At 36.0% G+C, this 21,229-nt stretch overlaps 1 protein-coding gene across 1 annotated transcript in view; it reads left to right on the top strand.

Moving 5' to 3' along the window:
* Positions 1-20,488, top strand: part of dock4a (dedicator of cytokinesis 4a) — a 77,420-nt gene extending 56,932 nt beyond the window's left edge. The window contains exons 29-52 of the mRNA XM_081356172.1: positions 321-421; positions 966-1,024; positions 1,103-1,251; positions 1,669-1,754; positions 2,024-2,050; positions 2,145-2,240; positions 2,323-2,383; positions 2,520-2,613; positions 3,913-4,061; positions 4,464-4,550; positions 4,894-4,998; positions 5,899-6,040; positions 9,016-9,182; positions 10,193-10,279; positions 10,524-10,700; positions 11,596-11,679; positions 12,547-12,666; positions 13,025-13,152; positions 13,924-14,044; positions 14,140-14,221; positions 14,386-14,495; positions 17,608-17,683; positions 17,796-17,857; positions 19,828-20,488. Coding sequence (XP_081212298.1) covers positions 321-421; positions 966-1,024; positions 1,103-1,251; positions 1,669-1,754; positions 2,024-2,050; positions 2,145-2,240; positions 2,323-2,383; positions 2,520-2,613; positions 3,913-4,061; positions 4,464-4,550; positions 4,894-4,998; positions 5,899-6,040; positions 9,016-9,182; positions 10,193-10,279; positions 10,524-10,700; positions 11,596-11,679; positions 12,547-12,666; positions 13,025-13,152; positions 13,924-14,044; positions 14,140-14,221; positions 14,386-14,495; positions 17,608-17,683; positions 17,796-17,857; positions 19,828-20,232 — 2,775 coding nt within the window. The 3' untranslated portion in view covers positions 20,233-20,488. The remainder of the gene's footprint in view (positions 1-320; positions 422-965; positions 1,025-1,102; positions 1,252-1,668; positions 1,755-2,023; positions 2,051-2,144; positions 2,241-2,322; positions 2,384-2,519; positions 2,614-3,912; positions 4,062-4,463; positions 4,551-4,893; positions 4,999-5,898; positions 6,041-9,015; positions 9,183-10,192; positions 10,280-10,523; positions 10,701-11,595; positions 11,680-12,546; positions 12,667-13,024; positions 13,153-13,923; positions 14,045-14,139; positions 14,222-14,385; positions 14,496-17,607; positions 17,684-17,795; positions 17,858-19,827) is intronic.
* Positions 20,489-21,229: the final 741 nt, after the last annotated feature.

Below are 21,229 nucleotides of genomic sequence, written 5' to 3'. Positions count from 1 at the left end.
GTCTCTGGTACGCTGTGTACGTGTGTAAGCAGTAGATCTCTCATTCTGCACTATAAAAATGTTTGATCAAGTACCCTAAAAATTACATCTAAATTAAATAAAATATTTCATATGACAGAATCAACTTGAATTCATAAGGTCACACCAGGAAAAGTACTTTTTTAAAGGTCAGATGCCGTAGAAATATTTCCTTAGGCTATCGACTGCACATTACCATGCTTCATCAAACATCAAAAATGACTGGTGCATCCTGGGAACATGATAAACGTTAAATGTTGAATCATAGTCAGCATTTTAATTAGCTGTCTTTTTATCTGTAGGTATGGGAGTCCTATTTTTATCTCTGTATAATATTCATCAACCAGCCTTGCCTCCAACTGGAAATGTTCCCGCCCTCCAAGAGGAAAAAAGTCCTGGAGAAGTGAGACCCCTTCCTGTTCCTTTCTTTTATATGATCAGAATCCTAATGAGATTGAAAGATTTACAGTGTAAAATAACACATTCTGCGTAATGACACGCCATTACTAGCAGCTGATTTATTGTACATTGACTAATTTGTTTTATACTGTTGCATCATGGGAAAACCGTTGTAATATTACATTGGCTGCGTCCGAAATCTCACACTCTCTTGAGTAGGTACATATTTTGAACAAGTAATTAAAAAAAGTACGTTCTATATAGTATGAATGTAATCTGGACGAACTACATTCGCCATGTTGTCATTATCATGTGACCTACGAGCGTCAGTTACGTCACTTCACTTCCATTCATAAATCCTCTCCCATGGCCTCATGGGATAGTAAAGTGTCCATCGTATGCACACTTCAGAATCTCACTGTAAGTAGTTGGTCATCCAGGTAGTGTGTCACATACTGTTTTTTGCCTATTATATAGTAGGCAAGTATGCCTACCAATATCCTTTCTATCAGCGCAGAATTAATATGACTATATCTGTGTTTTTAAAGGTATGGTGACATGAGAGTGATGATCGGTTGTGAGATTTTCAGCATGTGGCAGCATTTGGGTACGTCTTTCGGTACAAATCAGCATTGTTCATTTATGGATGATCACATGAACGTGAATATATGATGGTGTCTTCCAGGTGAATATAAGTTAAATCTCATCCCTACCCTAATCGGCCCGTTCATGGAGGTGACTCTGGTGCCACAGATGGATCTGCGAAACGTCCTCATCCCCGTTTTTCACGATATGATGGACTGCGAACAGCAACGGAGCGGCAACTTCAAACAGGTGCTGGAATCGCAGTGACACGAACATGTTTCAGCGCGCGAGAGCAGCGTGATGTTCATGTCACAGTGAATTATGAAACGCTGCGGATGCCAGGAAATCTAGCTTGTTTACTAAGATCGTGACCATTTTGAATGGAATCATAATTTGATAAGGATTTTCAGCAAGATTTTGAGCCGGATGTCAAATTTAATATATAATTTAAATGCCACGTGATTTATTTTTTTTCAGTTATCTTGCAGAAAGCCCTTTTATATAATGATAAAAACTGCAAATATAGCCTGGAATGGTCATGCATGATTTATACATGATGATGTTTTTGGTGCAGGAGGATACCTTTACTAACTTTATAAGTGGACTTATTTATGATTTAATGTTTTAAGAAGGAAAAATATTTTTTTTTTTTATTGGTCTCTAAAGGTGGAGGCCAAACTAATAGACAAACTAGAAGGTCTGATGTCAGAGGGCAAAGGAGATGAGACTTACAGAGAGCTCTTTAACAACATGTGAGTCCTAATTCTTAAGAAATTAATACTTTTATTCAGGAAGGATGCATTAAATTGATCAAAAGTGACAGTAAAGACATTTATAATACTAAAAAATGCTGTTCTCCTTTTGAATTCATTTAAAAATATATTCAAATAGAATTTTTTTTAACCAATTATGATTTGAATAAATACAAAATATCACAAAATACTTCAAAATATAATTAAAAAAATATATTCTATTAAAATATACTCAAATATTGTCCATTTTTTCTGTTTTTCTGCATTAGAATTCCGTTGTTTGGTCCATATCCGAGGTGAGACCATCATTTAATACTATGAACTACAGTCGTTGTTTTAAATGAGTTTAGTTCTTTGAATATATCTGAATACTGCATGTCTGTGATTTAGTCTGCTGAAGAAGATCGAGAGAGAGACCTGGAGAGAAAGTGGCGTTTCCCACATCGCTACCGTCACACGGCTGATGGAAAGATTGCTAGATTACAGGTAAAGCAGACACACGTGCACAAACACAGAGCGCACACACTATACAGTACAAACACACTCGGGTTTCTTCATCTCTTCTCAGGGACTGCATGAAGATCGGAGAGGTTGATGGGAAAACGATGGGATGTACAGTCAACCTTCTGGTTAGTTTGGATATTACTGATATCAGAGATCAGAGAAAATGTACTTTTTATTCATTATACTGTAGTTGTTTGGTATTTATTGAGATGAGCTTCAGAAAAAAAGGATGTTCTGCTCATATTGCCCTGTTCTTTTCAGAACTTCTACAAAACTGAGTTGAATAAAGAAGAAATGTACATCCGTTATATTCACAAGCTCTATGAGCTGCACCTGAAGGCACAAAATCACACCGGTAATAATTGCTCAATATATTTGTATTAATCTGTATCCTTTTTATTTGACAGTATATTGATTTTGTTCATTTTGTACTGTATTCTACCTCTGATCAAAATATGTGGTCATTTCTGGTCCAATTAATTTTAAATTATTTAAATGTATGCTATTTTTTTATAATTAATATTTATTTTTAAATAATTTCTATTATATATATTTTTTAATTTGATGAACTGTGCAACTGTTTAATAATAATAAGAAGAATAAGAATATTTTATATTACAAATGTTTTGTAATTTTCAATTTATGATCTGTGTAACTACTGATAATATTTTTTACTTTTTTAATGATGTGTAACTATTTTGCATAATAATATTTTCTATTTTAAAAAATAATAATATATTAATTTTCTGTATTTATGATGTGTGCAACTGTGTTGCATAATTATACTTTTTTATAATAATATGTTGAATAATTATAATTTTTTTAATTAAAATATTTTTAGGATCTGTGTAACTGTTACAGAATAATAATAATAATAATAATTTGTATAATTATTTTTAATTATTATATAATTAGAATTATTTTCCAATTTTATATGATCTGTGTAACTGTTACATAATAACAATAATAATAATTTGTATTATAGATACTTTTTAAATGTATTTTTTATGATCTATGTAGCTGTGTGTTGCATAATAATAATAATAATAATAATAATTTGTATAATACATATATTTTTTAAATTGTTTAGTTAAATTATTTTTTAATTTTCCATTTTTATGATCGGTGTATCTGTGTTGCATAATAATAATAATAATAATAATGATAATAATTTTTAATAATAATAATTTGTATTATAAATACTTTTTAAATGTATTTTTTATGATCTATGTAGCTGTGTGTTGCATAATAATAATAATAATTTGTATAATACATTTATTTTTTAAATTGTTTAGTTAAATTATTTTTTAATTTTCCATTTTTATGATCGTTGTATCTGTGTTGCATAATAATAATAATAATAATGATAATAATTTTTAATAATAATTTGTATTATAAATACTTTTTAAATGTATTTTTTATGATCTATGTAACTGTGTGTTGCATAATAATAATAATACTAATAATAATACTACTAATAATAATTTGTATAATACATATATTTTTTTAATTGTTTAGTTAAATTATTTTTTTAATTTTCAATTTTTATGATCGGTGTATCTGCGTTGCATAATAATAATAATAATAATAATGATAATATATATATATTTTTTTCAATATTCAGTTTTAAAAGATGCGTGTGAATGTGTTGCAGAGGCGTCGTATACCCTCCTGCTGTACGACGAGCTGTTGGAGTGGACTGAAAGGCCTCTCAGAGAGTTTCTCACGTACCCCATGCAGAGCGAGTGGCAGAGGAAGGAATGCCTTCATCTCACCATCATACACAATTTTGACAGAGGGAAAGTGAGTCCATCTCTCATTTTAAGATGCACTCCACTCACCACAAACTCATTCATGTAGCTAATAACGCTGTATGTTGAAGGATCTGGGCAGAAATTTGCAGAGACAGTGTGAGTGAAAATCCTTTATTTCCAATAACAAATGGCTAATGATCAGCTACTGTCACAAAAGAGTTGTTCTTTTCTTTCCACACACTGCCATCTTGTGGCCGAAACTTATAGCTCATGTTTATAACTAAAAATATACTTTAATGTATGAAGTATTATTGTTATTTAAAACTCAACTCAACTTTATTTCTAAAGCACTTTCAAAAACCACAATGGGTACCAAAGTCCTGTACATAAAAATAACAAATAAATACAACCAAAAATACATAGAAATTTCAAACTGAACTCTTCCTTCCAGTGCTGGGAAAACTGCATCATACTGTGTCGAGAACTGGCCAATCAGTACGAAACGTATTATGACTACAGGAACCTCAGCAAAATGAGGGTGAGTATTTCCCGTTTATAGTATGCATGTCATTTTTTTGATTTGCATTTATTTTTGTACACCCTAATCTGCAGTTCAAATATCTGCTTTTTGTTTGCGGTGGCTTTAAATACAGCAATTATTTAAACTAGATTGAGTTGTTATTACAGTATGTTCATTATACTTATGGCCAATTGTTATCCTAATGAGGCGTTTGGCTTCGACTGTTAAACCTCCCCATTTGTTTTTTGTTTATTCTGTTACACAGTCGATTGCTTCACAGATTGTGGCAGTGATTTGTCATATTAACAGTTGTTTGTGTTACATTGTGCTCAATGGTCTGTTTTATTTGCGTTCTTGATAGATGATGGAAGCCTCTTTTTATGACAAAATAATGAACCAGCAGCGTCTCGAGCCAGAGTTCTTCAGAGTCGGATTCTACGGAAAGAAGTTCCCCTTCTTTTTAAGGGTACTCTTTAAGCATATTTATATTATATTCATATATATAGCATATGTACTATTAATAATATAATATAAATGATGATTATTTTAGGTAAATATTTTACAGATGTCGTCTTGTTAATTAATTGTTTTAAATATGTTTTTAAGCAATCACTCACCCCCTGAATATATACTATAAAGGCTTATTATTGAAGTTTAATATTTTTCAGATAGTGTTGTCTTGTTCATAAAATATTTTTACAGTTTTTTTTAGTTCTTGACAGTACCTGGTCACAATGTTGTATGATTGCAATTATTCAAAAATCTCTAGCATTTTTATATTATATTTTTATATATTAGCACATATAATATAAATATAATATAATAAAGGATTCTTATTTTAGGTAAATATTTTACAGATATCATTGTCTTGGTTATAAAAATTTTTTTTTAAGCAATAGTTCACCCAAAAATAAATTCTTGATAATCTTTGCTCACAATGTTGTATGATTACATTTATTTCAAAATGTCTACTTACATGTTTATGGAACACGTACAGTCCTGCAGGTTTTGAATGATATGAGGGTGAGCAAATGACAACTTTTCAATATTGGGGTGAACTATCCATCTAATATTAAAACGTTGTCATCTTTATCCTGTAATTCAACATTATGTCCTCTAGGGGGCACTTTTCTTCCAGATATCACTGTTTTTCATCTCTTTTTATTAAGCTATTTGGTTTGCCAAATACTATTCTTTGTATTTTTACACCAGATGTTTTAAATGACAATGAAGGGGAAAATGAGAATAAATTAGGATTGAATTATGAAAGATTTATTCTATTCACATTCAGTCCCTCAAAGTCTGTATTGTCTAGTTCCTTCCATTTTCCTCATTACTTCTGTCTGTGTGTGTTGCTGCCGAGCAGAATAAAGAGTTTGTGTGTCGGGGGAACGATTACGAGCGCCTGGAGGCCTTTCAGCAGCGGATGCTCAGCGAGTTTCCTCACGCCATCGCAATGCAGCACGCCAACCAGCCCGACCAGACCATCCACCAAGCGGACGCGCAGTGTATCCTTGATTTTACTAAAGTATGGCTTTTTGTGAATGTAAAAGGTCTGCAAAGATCAAAGTGTAGGATAAATGGAAAGAACCGATTCTGAACTGAATGAAACGAGTTAATTCCAGTCTTACTTCCTGCACGAACTTACATAGGTTTGTAACAAATTTGTACAATGCCACCTATGGTCTTCAGTGTATGCTCGCGAACAACATCTACTTTGACCCGCCCTCAAACATTGTAGTTGTAGCTGAGGCCTGGAAGAGTTTGGTTCGTGTTGTCGACATGTCGAGAACATGCTGTTTTCTGCACTGCGAAAGCAAATCCACTTTGCATGCACTTCCAAAGGATGAGAACTCAGGCTGTAATTAAAACGGTAGAACTGACATTGTTTCTGTTAGAATTACTGTTTACAAGATCCGGAGCTAGAATTCAGATATGGTAATGGGCGTTTCATTTATGACACGCACTGTAATCTGTAGACCAATCACAACAGACTGGGCCATCTGACCAGTCAGAGCAGAGTAGACCAATCACAACAGACTGGGCCATCTGACCAATCAGAGCAGAGTAGACTAGTCACAACAGACTGGGCCATCTGACCAATCAGAGCAGAGTAGACCAATCACAACAGACTGTGCCATCTGACCAATCAGAGCAGAGTAGACTAGTCACAACAGACTGGGCCATCTGACCAATCAGAGCAGAGTAGACTAGTCACAACAGACTGGGCCATCTGACCAATCAGAGCAGAGTAGACCAATCACAACAGACTGGGCCATCTGACCAATCAGAGCAGAGTAGACTAGTCACAACAGACTGGGCCATCTGACCAATCAGAGCAGAGTAGACCAATCACAACAGACTGTGCCATCTGACCAATCAGAGCAGAGTAGACTAGTCACAACAGACTGGGCCATCTGACCAATCAGAGCAGAGTAGACTAGTCACAACAGACTGGGCCATCTGACCAATCAGAGCACAGTACACCAATTACAATAGACCACTAGGCCATCTGACCATTCAGAGCACAGTTGACCAATCACAACAGACCACAAGGCCATCTGACCAATCAGAGCAGAGTAAACCAATCACAACAGACTGGGCCGTCTGACCAATCAGAGCATAGTAGACCAATTACAATAGACCACTAGGCCATCTGACCAATCAGAGCACAGTAGACCAATCACAACAGACCACTAGGCCATCTGACCAATCAGAGCAGAGTAGACCAATTACAATAGACCACTAGGCCATCTGACCAATCAGAGCACAGTAGACCAATCACAACAGACCACTAGGCCATCTGACCAATCAGAGCACAGTAGACCAATTACAATAGACCACTAGGCCATCTAACCAATTAGAGCACAGTAGACCAATCAGAACAGACCACTGGGCCGTCTGACCAATCAGAGCATAGTAGACCAATTACAATAGACCACTAGGCCATCTGACCAATCAGAGCACAGTAGACCAACCACAACAGACCACTAGGCCATCTGACCAATCAGAGCAGAGTAGACCAATTACAATAGACCACTTGGCCATCTGACCAATCAGAGCACAGTAGACCAATTACAATTGACCACTAGGCCATCTGACCAATCAGAGCACAGTAGACCAATCACAACAGACCACTAGGTCATCTGACCAATCAGAGCACAGTAGACCAATCACAACAGACCACTAGGCCATCTGACCATTCAGAGCACAGTAGACCAATCACAACAGACCACTAGGCCATCTGACCAATCAGAGCACAGTAGACCAATTACAATAGACCACTAGGCCATCTGACCAATCAGAGCACAGTAGACCAATCACAACAGACCACTAGGCCATCTAACCAATCAGAGCACAGTAGACCAATTACAACAGACCACTAGGCCATCTGACCAATCAGAGCACAGTAGACCAATCACAACAGACCACTAGGCCATCTGACCATTCAGAGCACAGTAGACCAATCACAACAGACCACTAGGCCATCTGACCAATCAGAGCACAGTAGACCAATCAGAACAGACTAGACCGTCTGGCCAATCAGAGCAGAGTTGGTTCTCGGAAAGGAGGGGTTTAGAGAGACTGAATCCTTTATCGAACCATTTCAGACACTGTGAGAAAAGAGGTGACGCTGCAGTGTGTGTATAATGAGAAAATTAAAGTGTTTTTTGACCTTCGATGAATGTAAACCTATTGTAAGAGACCTTCAAAACAAAATTACGAACCTTTAAAAAAGCACAATGGGGGCACTTTAAAACCTACGTATTTTCATTTATTTTTTTCTTAATGAAAGTCACATTAAACCAGTTATAAACCTTTTTTTATTTTATAAAATATTCCAAACAATATACTTATAAAGTTTGTTTTACTATTGTCCCAGATTTTCAATCTTAAAATATGAAAATCGTGCTGTAAAGTCTTTGCACACCACTGTCTCTGTATTTCTGAAAAAGTTTGTCCTGCAATTAATTGGATTTGTTTATTCAGAACGGTAAAGTGCAAGTTCACATTTAATTTCTTGAGATTGCCAAATTGCTCCTCAAGGGTTCGTAGATGAGGGCTGGTGTGAGGATAAGGGCAATTAAAGCGTGGAGAAGTGCTAATAGTGCAGCTGGTAGATGTGTAAACTGTTGGAGTTTCTAATCAGATGTGTATCTGAACTGGGTTCATGCTGTTCCATGACCTCTTCTCTTCACCAGCTCATAATGATCTGAGAGTTGTGTGTATCTGTGGCATAAGTTCATGAGTAGCGCAAAGGAAAGTAGTATTGCTCGATTACAGTTTAGGAGACTAAACTAGTTTAGGAGTCTCCGTTTCATTTAAGTTTGACCTTTGTCTCTGATGTTTCTGCTCAGTCCTATATGAAATAAATGAGAGAGTGAGATTACTGCAGTCTCTGTGAGTGTGTTTTTGTAGTTGTGAACTGACCGTAGTGTGAAGACTGAACGCTTTGTAAGTCCCTTAACTGGTCGTGATTCAGATCTGCAGATCTATGCCGTTAGTCCTGTCCCTGAAAACCAGGACGTCCTGCAGAGAGACGGGGTGCCCAACAACATCAAGAGCTTCTACAAAGTGAACCATATCTGGAGGTTTCGCTATGACAGGCCTTTTCACAAGGGCACCAAAGACAAAGAGAATGAGTTTAAGGTGTTGTAGACTTTATCTCTTTCTCTCTCTCTCTCTCTCTCTCTCTCTCTGTCTGTCTGTATTTATCTATCTATCTATCTTTCTTTCTCTATATCACTCTATCTCTCTCTCTCTCTCTATCTGTCTCTCTATCTATCTGTATCTCTCTCTCTATCTGTCTGTATCTATCTCTATCTCTCTCTCTCTCTCTCTCTATCTCTTTCTATCTATCTATCTGTCTGTCTATCTATCTATCTATTTGTCAGTCTGTATCTATCTATCTATATTTCTCTATATCTCTCTATCTCTCTCTATCTGTCTCTATCTATCTATCTATTTATCTATCTATCTTTCTTTCTTTCTTTCTCTATATCTATCTGTCTATATATCTGTCTCTCTCTCTATCTATCTGTATCTATCTATCTATCTATCTATCTATCTATCTATCTATCTATCTATCTATCTATCTATCTATCTATCTATCTATCTATCTATCTATCTATCTGTCTGTCGGTTGTTCTATCTATCTATCTATCTATCTATCTATCTATCTATCTATCTATCTATCTATCTATCTTTCTTTCTTTCTTTCTTTCTTTCTCTCTTTCTTTCTTTCTTTCTTTCTTTCTTTTTCTTTCTTTCTCTATATCTTTATCTCTATCTGTCTGTATCTATCTATCTGTCTCTATCTCTCTATCTGTCTGTATCTATCTATCTGTCTCTATCTATCTTTCTTTCTTTCTTTCTCTATATCTCTCTATCTATCTGTCTCTCTCTCTCTGTCTGTATCTCTCTCTCTCTCTCTCTCTCTCTCTCTCTCTCTATCTATCTATCTGTCTGTCTGTCTGTGTCTATCCATCCATCCATCCATCCATCCATCCATCCATCGTTTTATCGGTCTGTCTGTGAGTGTGTTTCCTGTCATTAAAAAAAAAAATGTTGCTTAAAGGCTTGGGCACCAAGATGAATCTGAAATGATTACATTTTTGAAAATCAGTTTTATGATGTCTATTATTTGTGTTGTGTTGTAGAGCCTGTGGGTTGAACGCACGACACTGACCCTCGCTCAGAGTTTACCTGGCATTTCACGCTGGTTTGAAGTTGAGAAAAGGGAATTGGTGAGTCATAACTTCAATTAAAAAAAAAAAAAAAAAAAAAACCATTTTACAAGACACTTGTAGACTTCAGTTCAGCCCTTGATAAATCATGAACATGGCCAATCACGTACAAGGCAAGGTTTTCCAAGCACTTCGGCGCTGTCATGAATTTAAAGTAACTACTCCCAAGATGGCGCATCCACCATCAAAACAATCATTTAAACATAAACAGAGAAATAATAACCTCAGTGTGCTTTCGATATAGGTGGAGATGAGTCCCTTGGAGAACGCCAGCGAGGTGATCGAAAATAAAACGCTGCAGTTGAGAACGCTGATCGCCCAGTGTCAGATGAGGCAGATGCTGAACATCAACCCGCTCACCATGTGCCTGAACGGAGTCATCGATGCCGCTGTCAATGGAGGACTGGCTCGATACCAGGAGGTACAGGACTGGATGGAGAGCAGGGGCAGTCTGGTTCTGCTAGATTAGAGGTGGACTTTGGGTTGGGTTAAAACTTGGATCAAAAATGTAGAAAAGAATGGGGGGAAATAATGTGGTCCATTGCGCAAAACTGATAAGACCTACAGTTTCCACACGGGCTCAAAGCTTGTCGCTTACAAGCTAGAGTTTCAAATATTTCAGCAATGCTTTAGTTTATGACATGCTGTAAGAATGTTGAAATATTTGAACCGTTGAAGTCCAAAATGCCTTGACTTTGTTGTTGTCCCATGGTCTTCACAACATGAATTGTCTGTGAAGTGATTTAATGGTCTGAGTTTTAAGACTCCAGTTTCACCTTATTCCTTTTAGAAAGATGAAAGACCCTCCGAAAGAGCATTCGGTGGAGGTTTAATGACTACGCTATGTCCTCACACTTCATAAGACTGTTTGCTGCATGTATCTCTGACAGTTGCCAAGCAACAGCATGTTGAGCACTGGCCTTTTGTGAGCGTAAGCTTCAACTAAGTCTATTAAAAGGGAAGAGTTAACTGCAGGGGTCCTCCTGAATCCCAGCATGCACCACTCTCCACAGATGATGAGTTTACCACAGAGCGCAGGGCTGCAGTTCTATGAAAGCTTGATCATAGTGTCACTTACACATGACAATTAGCTTGATAGATTTAACAAAAGTCGTAGAAACATTCTAAGTGTTATTGAAATGTTGCGTAATGGTTTCTGAGAAATGAGTAGGAGTTCAGGTTAGTTTACAGCGAGAAATGGCCGTGAGACATGCAGTGAATTTCAACGTGGGGGTTTATTTATTAACTCGTCTTTTCATAAAAATTTGCTTGAATACAAATGATGGACGCATCTCTTTATGTACTTTCACTCGCAGGCATTCTTCGCGAAAGATTACATCGCAAATCATCCAGAGGACGGAGAGAAAATTACTCGTCTTAGGGAACTGATGTTTGAACAGGTACAAAGCCGATAATTATTTTGGTCAATGATGTGACACTCATTTTGTTTGTCTGCTAATTTATTCATAAATATATAAAAATTTCAATTTATACATACAGTACAATGACTTGAATACATTGAAAGAAGCAACTCATCAAAAATATTATGATATTTATGCATTAACAATTCATTATTATTCAGTTTCATTTTGAAAAATATATTTTATGTGAAAACTAGTGCTGTCAAATCGATTAATCGCAATTAATCACATCTAACAAATTTTTTATGTTATATGTGTGTGTGTGTATATATACAGTATATACAACATATTTATTCATATGTACATGTATATACTTGTGATTCGCATGTAACAAAAGTTTGTTTACATAATATATGTGTGTATATACATACAGACACGCTCACATGTGTGTGTATGTATATATATATATATATATATATAGTGTGTGTATATATACAGTGTATATATATATATATATATATATATATATATATATAGTGTGTGTGTATATATATATATATATATATATATATATACACGCACACATACACACACCATATATTATGTAACAAAAACTTTTATGTTAGATGCGAATAATCGCGATTAATCGATTTGACAGCACTAATAAATACAAAACAAAAAAATGAATAATATTTAACTTTTTATTTGATAATTATTCCACATGATTTTTAGTAATTAAATGTTTAAAAAAAAGTAATTATGTAAAACATTTTTTTAAACCATATGAAACCAACATTCATACAAAGAGTATACATATCTAAGAGATTTTTCCTGTTTTTGTATTGCGTATGTAAATATTTAGTTTGTCCTAGGAATAATACAATTTTCTCTCTGACATGTTTACAGGCTCATATTCTGGAATTTGGTTTAGCCGTGCACGAGAAGTTCGTCCCGCAGGATATGAGGCCGTTACATAAAAAGCTTGTTGACCAATTTCATGTAATGCGCTCCAGTCTGGGAATTCAAGTATGTTTACTTTTACACATGTACATATAGAAACATATTCACAAGTCTTTAAAACTGAATTGTGAAAAAAACAATTATGTTAAAATGCATATCTTAGCTTAATATGCAACTGTAAGCAAGCCATTTGTAGCTTGATTTCCCTGAAAACTAGTTTAACTGTGTCCCTGTAGTGCTAGTACATTTTTATGTTTGTTTGAAAATCCCGACCAGTCTGACATAGCGACATAACCCGTTTGAAAAGTGAATTTGCTTAGTGCCACAAGAGGCGCTGTAATTACACACTTCACCTTTCAGAAATGGTGGTATTAATTTCAACCAATGAATCAAGTGCTAAAACAGTTTATATTTTGTCATCCAGCCACAAGAGTTTCCCGCATATGTGCGAGTTAGTCCGCTGCATTTTGCCAATGGCAGTCCGCGCACATGTAGGACTCCCGTACCTAATGCCATCAGCCCAGAGGGAGGCCGTATCGTGGCGAGACGCAGGTTTGTGTCATCTTACCCGCATGTTTCTTGTAAGGGTTCTTCTGTGGACTTTTGTGATAGAAGATAAAAGGCTTTAAAGGGATACTTCACCGATTAGCATTAAGCTTTGTATCAGTAGAAACCTGGTAGTATTTTCGAATGACCGTGCTTCCCTCCCTCATGTCCCCCTGAGACGAGAGATTTCTGTCTTGTGTGTCTGGAAAAAAACCTCTGATGGCTCAAAAATCATCATTTTGCGTCATCTGAGGCTTTTTTAGGCCAGAGGCTCGAGACTACAGCCAGTAGTAGGCGCTAGTTCTGCATGTTTTCAACCCGCCCATAGGGGGATCTCACGATAAAATGGCGTCTTTTCAGTTTCGAGTCAACTAGTAGCCTAGTTGTATCATTTCTTCCAATACTGCCCTCTGTAAGCGGTAGGCGTGGCTTGGGAGTGGCCTCGTAGGGCAGCGAAGCAAGTGCATTCTGGGAGTTGTTGTCTTTCATCCACACGAGCCAAAAATACATTTTCTGGCTTTTCTCAGTCAAGAAGGCACCAACTTCTAAAACAATTTCACATTTCTACTACATAAATGACCCAATTTAAATGCACATTCATCTTTCCAGCGGTGAAATATCCCTTTAAGGTCAGAGATAATAAGTTTTGTAGTTTGAGAAGTTGAACTCAATTCAGATGTTTTGCATCAGGTTTGACAGATTGGCAGCGAGAACACACCCACACGTTTGCTAAATTTATCCTGAGTCGTTCTCTTGTGTCTTTCAATTCCCTTTCAGTCCTCTCAGCTATCCAGCCATCAACCGATACTCCTCATCCTCACTGTCATCACAGGCCTCAAACGAAGTGAGCAACATCACCGGCCAATCAGAGAGCTCGGATGAGGTCTTCAACATGCAAGTGAGTTATATTATTATTCATTTTTATCATTTAAATGAGCTCCTTGCACAAACAAATTACTAAATCACATGATGTATCTGTTGTCTTTTTTCTAGCCCAGTCCATCTACCTCAAGTCTCAGCTCAAATCACTCTGGCTCACACAATGTGAACAGCTCTGCCCCCTCCAGCAATAGAGGTGAGTGAATTCAATAGACTATAAGCAATACGGCACTCGAAAGCAAGCAGTACTTACCGTGCCTCACAACATAATTGGCATCATTTTGCAGCATTGCCTCATTTCCTCTGTTATTTTGTATCCTTTCAACGCGCGCACTACGTGTCTTTATTCCCCTTCATTAGCTTCTCCACTGCCGTCTGACAAGCACAAGCACTCCAGAGAGAACGCCTGCCTCTCTCCACGGGACAGACTCTGCAGCGGCATTTTCCCCAGCCCGCTGGAACACACACAGGTCAGTGCAGCTGTGCACGGTTTAACAATTACAAGCCAAACACAATATTCAGTAGGAATGTGTATATATATATATGTGTGTGTGTATATATTACCCCAAACTTTTGAAATAATATATATACTTTTGAATGGTAGTTATATTTTTTTCTAAACATTTATTATGTATTAAATACTGTTAGGGCTGCAGCTATCGATTCTTTTTGTAATCGATTAATCTAGCACTTAATCGATCGATTAATCGAGTAATCGGATAAAAAAATGTGTGCGTTTTTAAACAACCAAAACAAATAATGCATAACGAAAATGAGGTATTTATTCCAACTCCAACATTTGGCTCCAAAACTAAGCCTATTTATTGCAATCTTTACCCATTTAGTGTTTATAAGTGCCATTGCCAACAATTATATAACAATACCGTTAAGTCAACTTACTGTAAAACATGTATAACATGTAAAACTATGAATACAAACTTAAATAGTAAAGGCCATTTGGCCTTAGTTTTTGTCTTCTTAATACAACATTACAAAAAAAGGATTGCACCTTCTGCAAATTACCCACCGGAGAACAAAAATAAATTAAATGAATATAAAATATCAAGCCAAACAGGTACACAATGTATACAATTTATATAAAAAAAATAAGTGTAGCTTTGAAAAGGGGAATGTTTTATTGCAAATATGCATTTTGTTAAATAGAAAAAGAACAGCATTTTGTTTTTCACTTAGGCTAGTTGAAGTATATTAGCACGTTTTGTAGTATTATATATATATATATATTTAGTGCTGGGCGGTTTGACCAAAAATCAACATCACGGTTTTTTTCTAAATTATACCGGTTTCACGGTTTTTACCGTTTTTTTTTCTCAAGCATGATGGGTGTTAACCACATTTTCTACTGAGTGAGAGAGGAAATACTGCAGTAGATTTACTTATAATGCCCTATTTTATTGTCATGAGTGAATATTATAGAAAAAATGCACACTAATATTAATAATACAGGTTTGCAAGGCTGTTTACAAAGAGGTGCCAGCAGGACGCGCTTTAGGAGCGGCAGAAACAGTGGTTTCCCCGGTAACGGCTGTACACAAAGCAGCAACGCTCATAAACACTGCTTTATCAGGAAAGATAAAGAAAGATTCAATCGTAATAACAAAGAAACTTTTCTAAAGACCGTCAGTTCACTTCAGATACGTTAATACAGTATAAAAACACGCGCGCCGCGAGAAAAAAGACACTCTCACCCCCACACGTCTCGTGCCCATTCTAGTCAATGCTTGTGTTTCAGATCGAAGCTTCCCAGAAGCGGCTCTCGCTAAATATAGGCGCCTAGTCTATTTTGACGCACCGCGTGGAGGACGGAATAAAACCTTGTCGCAGCTGTAATGCGCCGCAGACGTGTGTTGTAAATGAGGGGTGAGACTGTGTCGCGCAGCGCCGCGTTCCGATTAAAGCGACATACACCGGTATTGCGGTATATTAAAAATTCATATCGTAACAAAAATAAACACCGGTATTCGGTATGAACCGGTAAACCGCCCAGCACTATATATATATATATTTTTTTTTTTGTTAATTTGACAAATTTAAAAAATGTTCTATGCTCAATTACTTTGGTAGCCGATTATGTCTTCCCCAAAAGTACGAGTGGATTTGGAGAAGCAGGCTGGTGGGGAGTTTCATTTTTTGTTGTTGTCTGTAACTATTTGGCAGACGTGACATAGCCAACAAACAAGGTCTCGCAAAGACTGCAATATTTGTTCCTCCATCACGTCCCGGTGTATACAGTGAATGCATGCTGAAATTATTGTTGCGTGGCTACATCAAAGTTTAAGCATATGTGATGCATTGCCGCAATTGGTCGACGAGGGTGCGCGCGCGCGTGTGTGTGTGAAGGGGTTCTTTTTTTAGGCTATACTCTCTTGCAATTAAACGTGAATACGTTTACTACTTAAAAACATCAAAGCTAAACATCGTATCTAGTCAACCCGCATCACGGCATCACTACAAATACAGTATGGGATTAAAATCAGCGAACATCAATGTATAGGCTTAGGCACGGGCGGAAATATTGGCGCTGGATCAAAAAAAATGCGGGGGACAGAATCGTTACCTTGTTTCAGCGACGCTGAAAGGAAGCGATCCTAAACTTTAGACATTCTCTGCCTTTTATGGACATCTTTACTCTCCGCCATCGCGCCAACTACATTCAAAATGAATCACGCGCCATGGTGTGCTTCCTGAACATTGAACAACGGTCCGTGTGAAACAGATCCCTGCGCGTCATCGGAATTTAACGAGGCTTCGAGGCAGAGTTTTTGCCTCGAGGAATTTTTGTAATCGAGTAAATCGAGTAACTCGATGAATCGTTTCAGCCCTAAATACTGTGTATTACTTGTTCTGTTCACAATACAGTAGAAAAGAAAATAAGATTTTTTTTATTTAATTAAATATTTAAAATGGTCATTAAAAATGACTTTATGCATTATATAATGTTAAAATAATAAAAATGTATATTATATTGCCATATATTATGATATATAACTTATTTATAATTTATACATTTTGTAAATTATTTATTAATAATTTAAACTATAAGTATTAAAAAATAATTTATTGAAAATAGTAATTAATAATTACTATATGCACTATATAGTATAAATATATATGTATAATATATTATGTCATATATTATTTATAATTTATTTATAATTTTGATTTTTTGTATGTAAATAGTATAAATAATAATTGAAACTAAGTATTAAAAATAATTTATTGGAAATAGTAATTAATAATTTATGCATTATATAATGTAAAAAAATAATATAGATGTATATTATATTATGTCATATCTTATTATATATGATTTATTTATAATTTAGATGATTTTTTTTACTATAAATATTAAGTATAAATTCCTACACAAAAAAATCTTTAAAGTACTGTGCACTGTTACACCGGTAAAATCTGTTACATTTATTATTAAAGTAAAGTCCATTTTGCTTTCACGTTGTTTTTAAAAGTCCAGCGCTCAGTGTTCAGTAAACGTCCAGAGAGAAAGACCCATAGAAGGTGTAGCGGATTCACTGAGATTTATATCTTTTATATCCCTTGCAGAGGATGATTCCGTTCCAAATACCAGTGGATTCACCATTACCACGGTGTGAAGCCAATCTCCCCACACCTGAGACAGGTAATGCAGCTTTCTGCTGTGAGATATAATACACCCGTTACACTTGAATCGGTTATGTACAGCTCAATGACATGTCCTTTTGTTCCTGTGTGTGTGCGTGTGTGTTGAATAGGATCTCTGTGCAAGAACGTGAGGTCACTGTCTCCCATGCCGACCGCCCGTTCCCCTCAGAAGGTGATTCCTTTATGCTAAATATTGGGAAAAATTACATTGCGATATTTTCTATTTCTGCGATATACTGTATATTGCGACGTAAAGAAATACTGGAATGTTTACCAGATGACCTGAATAACTATATTTGGAAAGAATTAATCATTCGAGAATGAGTGGGGTGATTTAAAAAATAAATTAAAAAGCTGGAATATTAGTTTTTACTATATGAACCATCCTTTTAGGGCTGAACGATTTATTTATTTGGGCATTCACACTTGTTTAGTCTTTACAATAACTAACTCAAACCCCTTTCAGTAACCATGAAGTTAAAGGAGAACTCCGGTCAATTTTAACATTGAGCTCATTTTTTTGTACATTTGGAGTGCTGTCAATACAGAGAACAACGACAAAAATCGGTGTTGCCTACACCGAGTTATTCTATTTTTAAAATTTGCACCCTGTTGACTTCAATGGGGCAAGTACTAAACCTGCTTTTAGCCTCCTAACATCCTTGATGTGTCATTACAAGTGCACAGAAAATGTGAGTGATTCCTTCAGTGAACACGAGTGAATCTGACTGCAGTAGATGTGAAAGATATGTATAAAAATGATGTTATTTAAGCCAGCGCAAATTTCTGTTTACATCCTGTTTTTCGGTTGAAGTCCAAAGTAGTCGATTGCCGAGTTCACGTGCATGGTTTAGTTACCTATGATCACGCGCGTGAACTCGGCAATCGATTACTTTGGACTTAAACTGAAAACAGGATGTAAACACAGGTATTTGCGCTGGCTTAAATAACATCATTTTTATACATATCTTTCACATCTACTGCAGTCAGATTCACTCGTGTTCACTCAGAAGGAATCACTCACATTTTCTGTGCACTTGTAATGACACATCAAGGATGTTAAGAGGCTAAAAGCAGGTTTAGTACTTGCCCCATTGAAGTCAACAGGGTGCAAATTTTAAAAATAGAATAACTCGGTGTAGGCAACACCGATTTTTGTCGTTGTTCTCTGTATTGACAGCACTCCAAATGTACAAAAAAATGAGCTCAATGTTAAAATTGACCGGAGTTCTCCTTTAACAGAGTTTACAAAAATATCTCTCCACTTGAGCTTGCAAAGGTACATTCAAAAAACACATGGCTAATTAAGTATAAAACAATAATAATTATTATTATTATTAAATAATATATTAACCAAAATAAGAAATAGATTGCAATATTGTAAACGTACTGTAAAGAAATTGAGTATTTAATACAAATAATTAAAAAAATATTTAATTTTATAGTACAACTGTAAAATTAGAATACTAAAATGTTCTAGTTTTTTATTTTGAAATAAATATTAAATACTTTGCATAAAAAATGGAATTAAACTGATATATCAGTCATAGTTTATGGCGCTATAGTTTATTAAAGAGTTATGAGCTCTGAACCAAGCCAGTCATCTACAAGGTGAATCACAACAAAGTAAACAAGTTTTTGAATATCAGACAAAAAGACAAAGTGTACTTAACGGCTTTAGTGGGGGAAAGAACTAAAATCCCATGAAGCATTGCGAAATCGAATTTCATGTGAGAAAGCAGAGCTAAAGAGCTATTTTGGTGCATGTTGCTTTTTTTCAACTCTCTGATTCTATACAGCATCATGGGTAATGTATGTTCAACACGATTATTGTAAAAAATAAGCTGAAATAATGCAGGTTGATAGCTTCAACAGAAACAAAAATCATAAATTAACAACATCGTAGCTCAGAGTAGGGCTGTCTTTTAAAGCTTTAAAATCCTATGGAGAAAATGAATGGAGCTTTTACTCCCGAAACCCGCACTCTATTGTGGCTGCGGTGTCACATGACAAGCTTGACATGGAAATAATAAGGTGATACGTTCTAAAATAATGGTCGCTTTAAAAAACTCACCCCGGGGATATTTTAAACTGACGTGTGAACGGGTTGATGAATTGACTGTGCTTGATTTTGCTCTGCAGTCAATGGTGCCGCCCCTCACGCCCTCCCCGACCGATGGCTTGCCAATGGGGAGCCTGGCATCTCACTCCCCTGCCCGTTCTGGCAGCTACAGCAGCGGCATCTCGTCCCTCAGCCGCTGCAGCGTCTCTGAAACGTGTGGGATCGACCTCCCGCCGCCCGACCCTCCTCTGCCCCCCGCCGTTCCCATGGACATGCCCATTCGGCGGGGCAGCAAGACTCCTCCTCCCTACAGCGTCTACGAACGGAACAATCCCCGGCGAGCGACGCCACTGCCTCACAGTCTATCAGTGCCGCCCAGTACCGACAACCCCAGCCTGACCGCGAAACCCCAACTGAACCGCACACAGCGAATTAATTCCGAACCGCGCCACCGGCCCACCCCCAGGAAGGTCTCTCAGCTGTAGTGTGTCTGCGGTAACCGCAAACTGGGACTAAGCTGCATTTTTTAGCAGTTGTTTGCTGTAAAATTACTGTAGGCTATGTATCATAATTGGGAATGTTTTCAAATGCAAGGAGGTGCATTTATGTGAAGGACAGGGAGTGGCATATTCATAAATAAATCTTCCAAATCTATTAAATAAGAGTGTCAATGAATAAATAAGTCTGTCAATACATACATCAAGAAATGCCAAATAAAAAAAGGTAATAAAGTCCAAATCCAAAAGTTTAATTTAAAAGCTATTTATATTGACATATTTGATGCTTTATTTATACAATTCATAAATAAAGAGAACTAATATATATATATATATATATATATATATATATATATATATACATATACATATTTTGGCTGATACCCTATAATTCTTTATATTTGAAGCCGATAACCAATATATTGGCCGATAAATTTAAATCCAAATTTTTATATAATTTTTGAAAGCATTATTACAAAAGCCAAAGTCTCACCATTAAAAGCCATGTCTCAAGCACACAATTATAATGTTCTCATTATAATTTTATGCAGCCTATATGACAGACTTTTCCTTTTTGAAGTTATTTGACTTTTTTTAAGTTATTCCAATCATATTTCAAGCAATTCAAAACCATCATGGTGAACAGTGCGCATCTGAAGTGTCTCAGCTGAAGGAAATAATCTATTATTTATCGGCTTTAATATATTGGCTAAATTTTCTTATTGGACCAATAACGATAAAATAAAAAATTAACATATATCGGTCGATACCGATATGGTATAAATGAAATTAATATATATTATATACGGTATCGGCCGATATATTTTCATACATATATAATTGTATTTATTTATCAAGTACATTTATTTTATGAATAAATGAGAACATCATAATTTTATTACATAAATAAATCCTTTGGACTTCTATGTATTCATTGACATTTTTGGCTAAAGATTTATTTATTATATCTCACTCTTAGTCCTCC

The sequence above is a fragment of the Scardinius erythrophthalmus genome (genome assembly GCF_964197995.2).
Source record: "Scardinius erythrophthalmus genome assembly, chromosome: 24".
NCBI lineage: Eukaryota > Metazoa > Chordata > Actinopteri > Cypriniformes > Leuciscidae > Scardinius > Scardinius erythrophthalmus.
The sequence above is the reverse complement of the archived record's forward strand: the minus strand, read 5'-3'. Positions and strand labels throughout refer to the sequence as shown.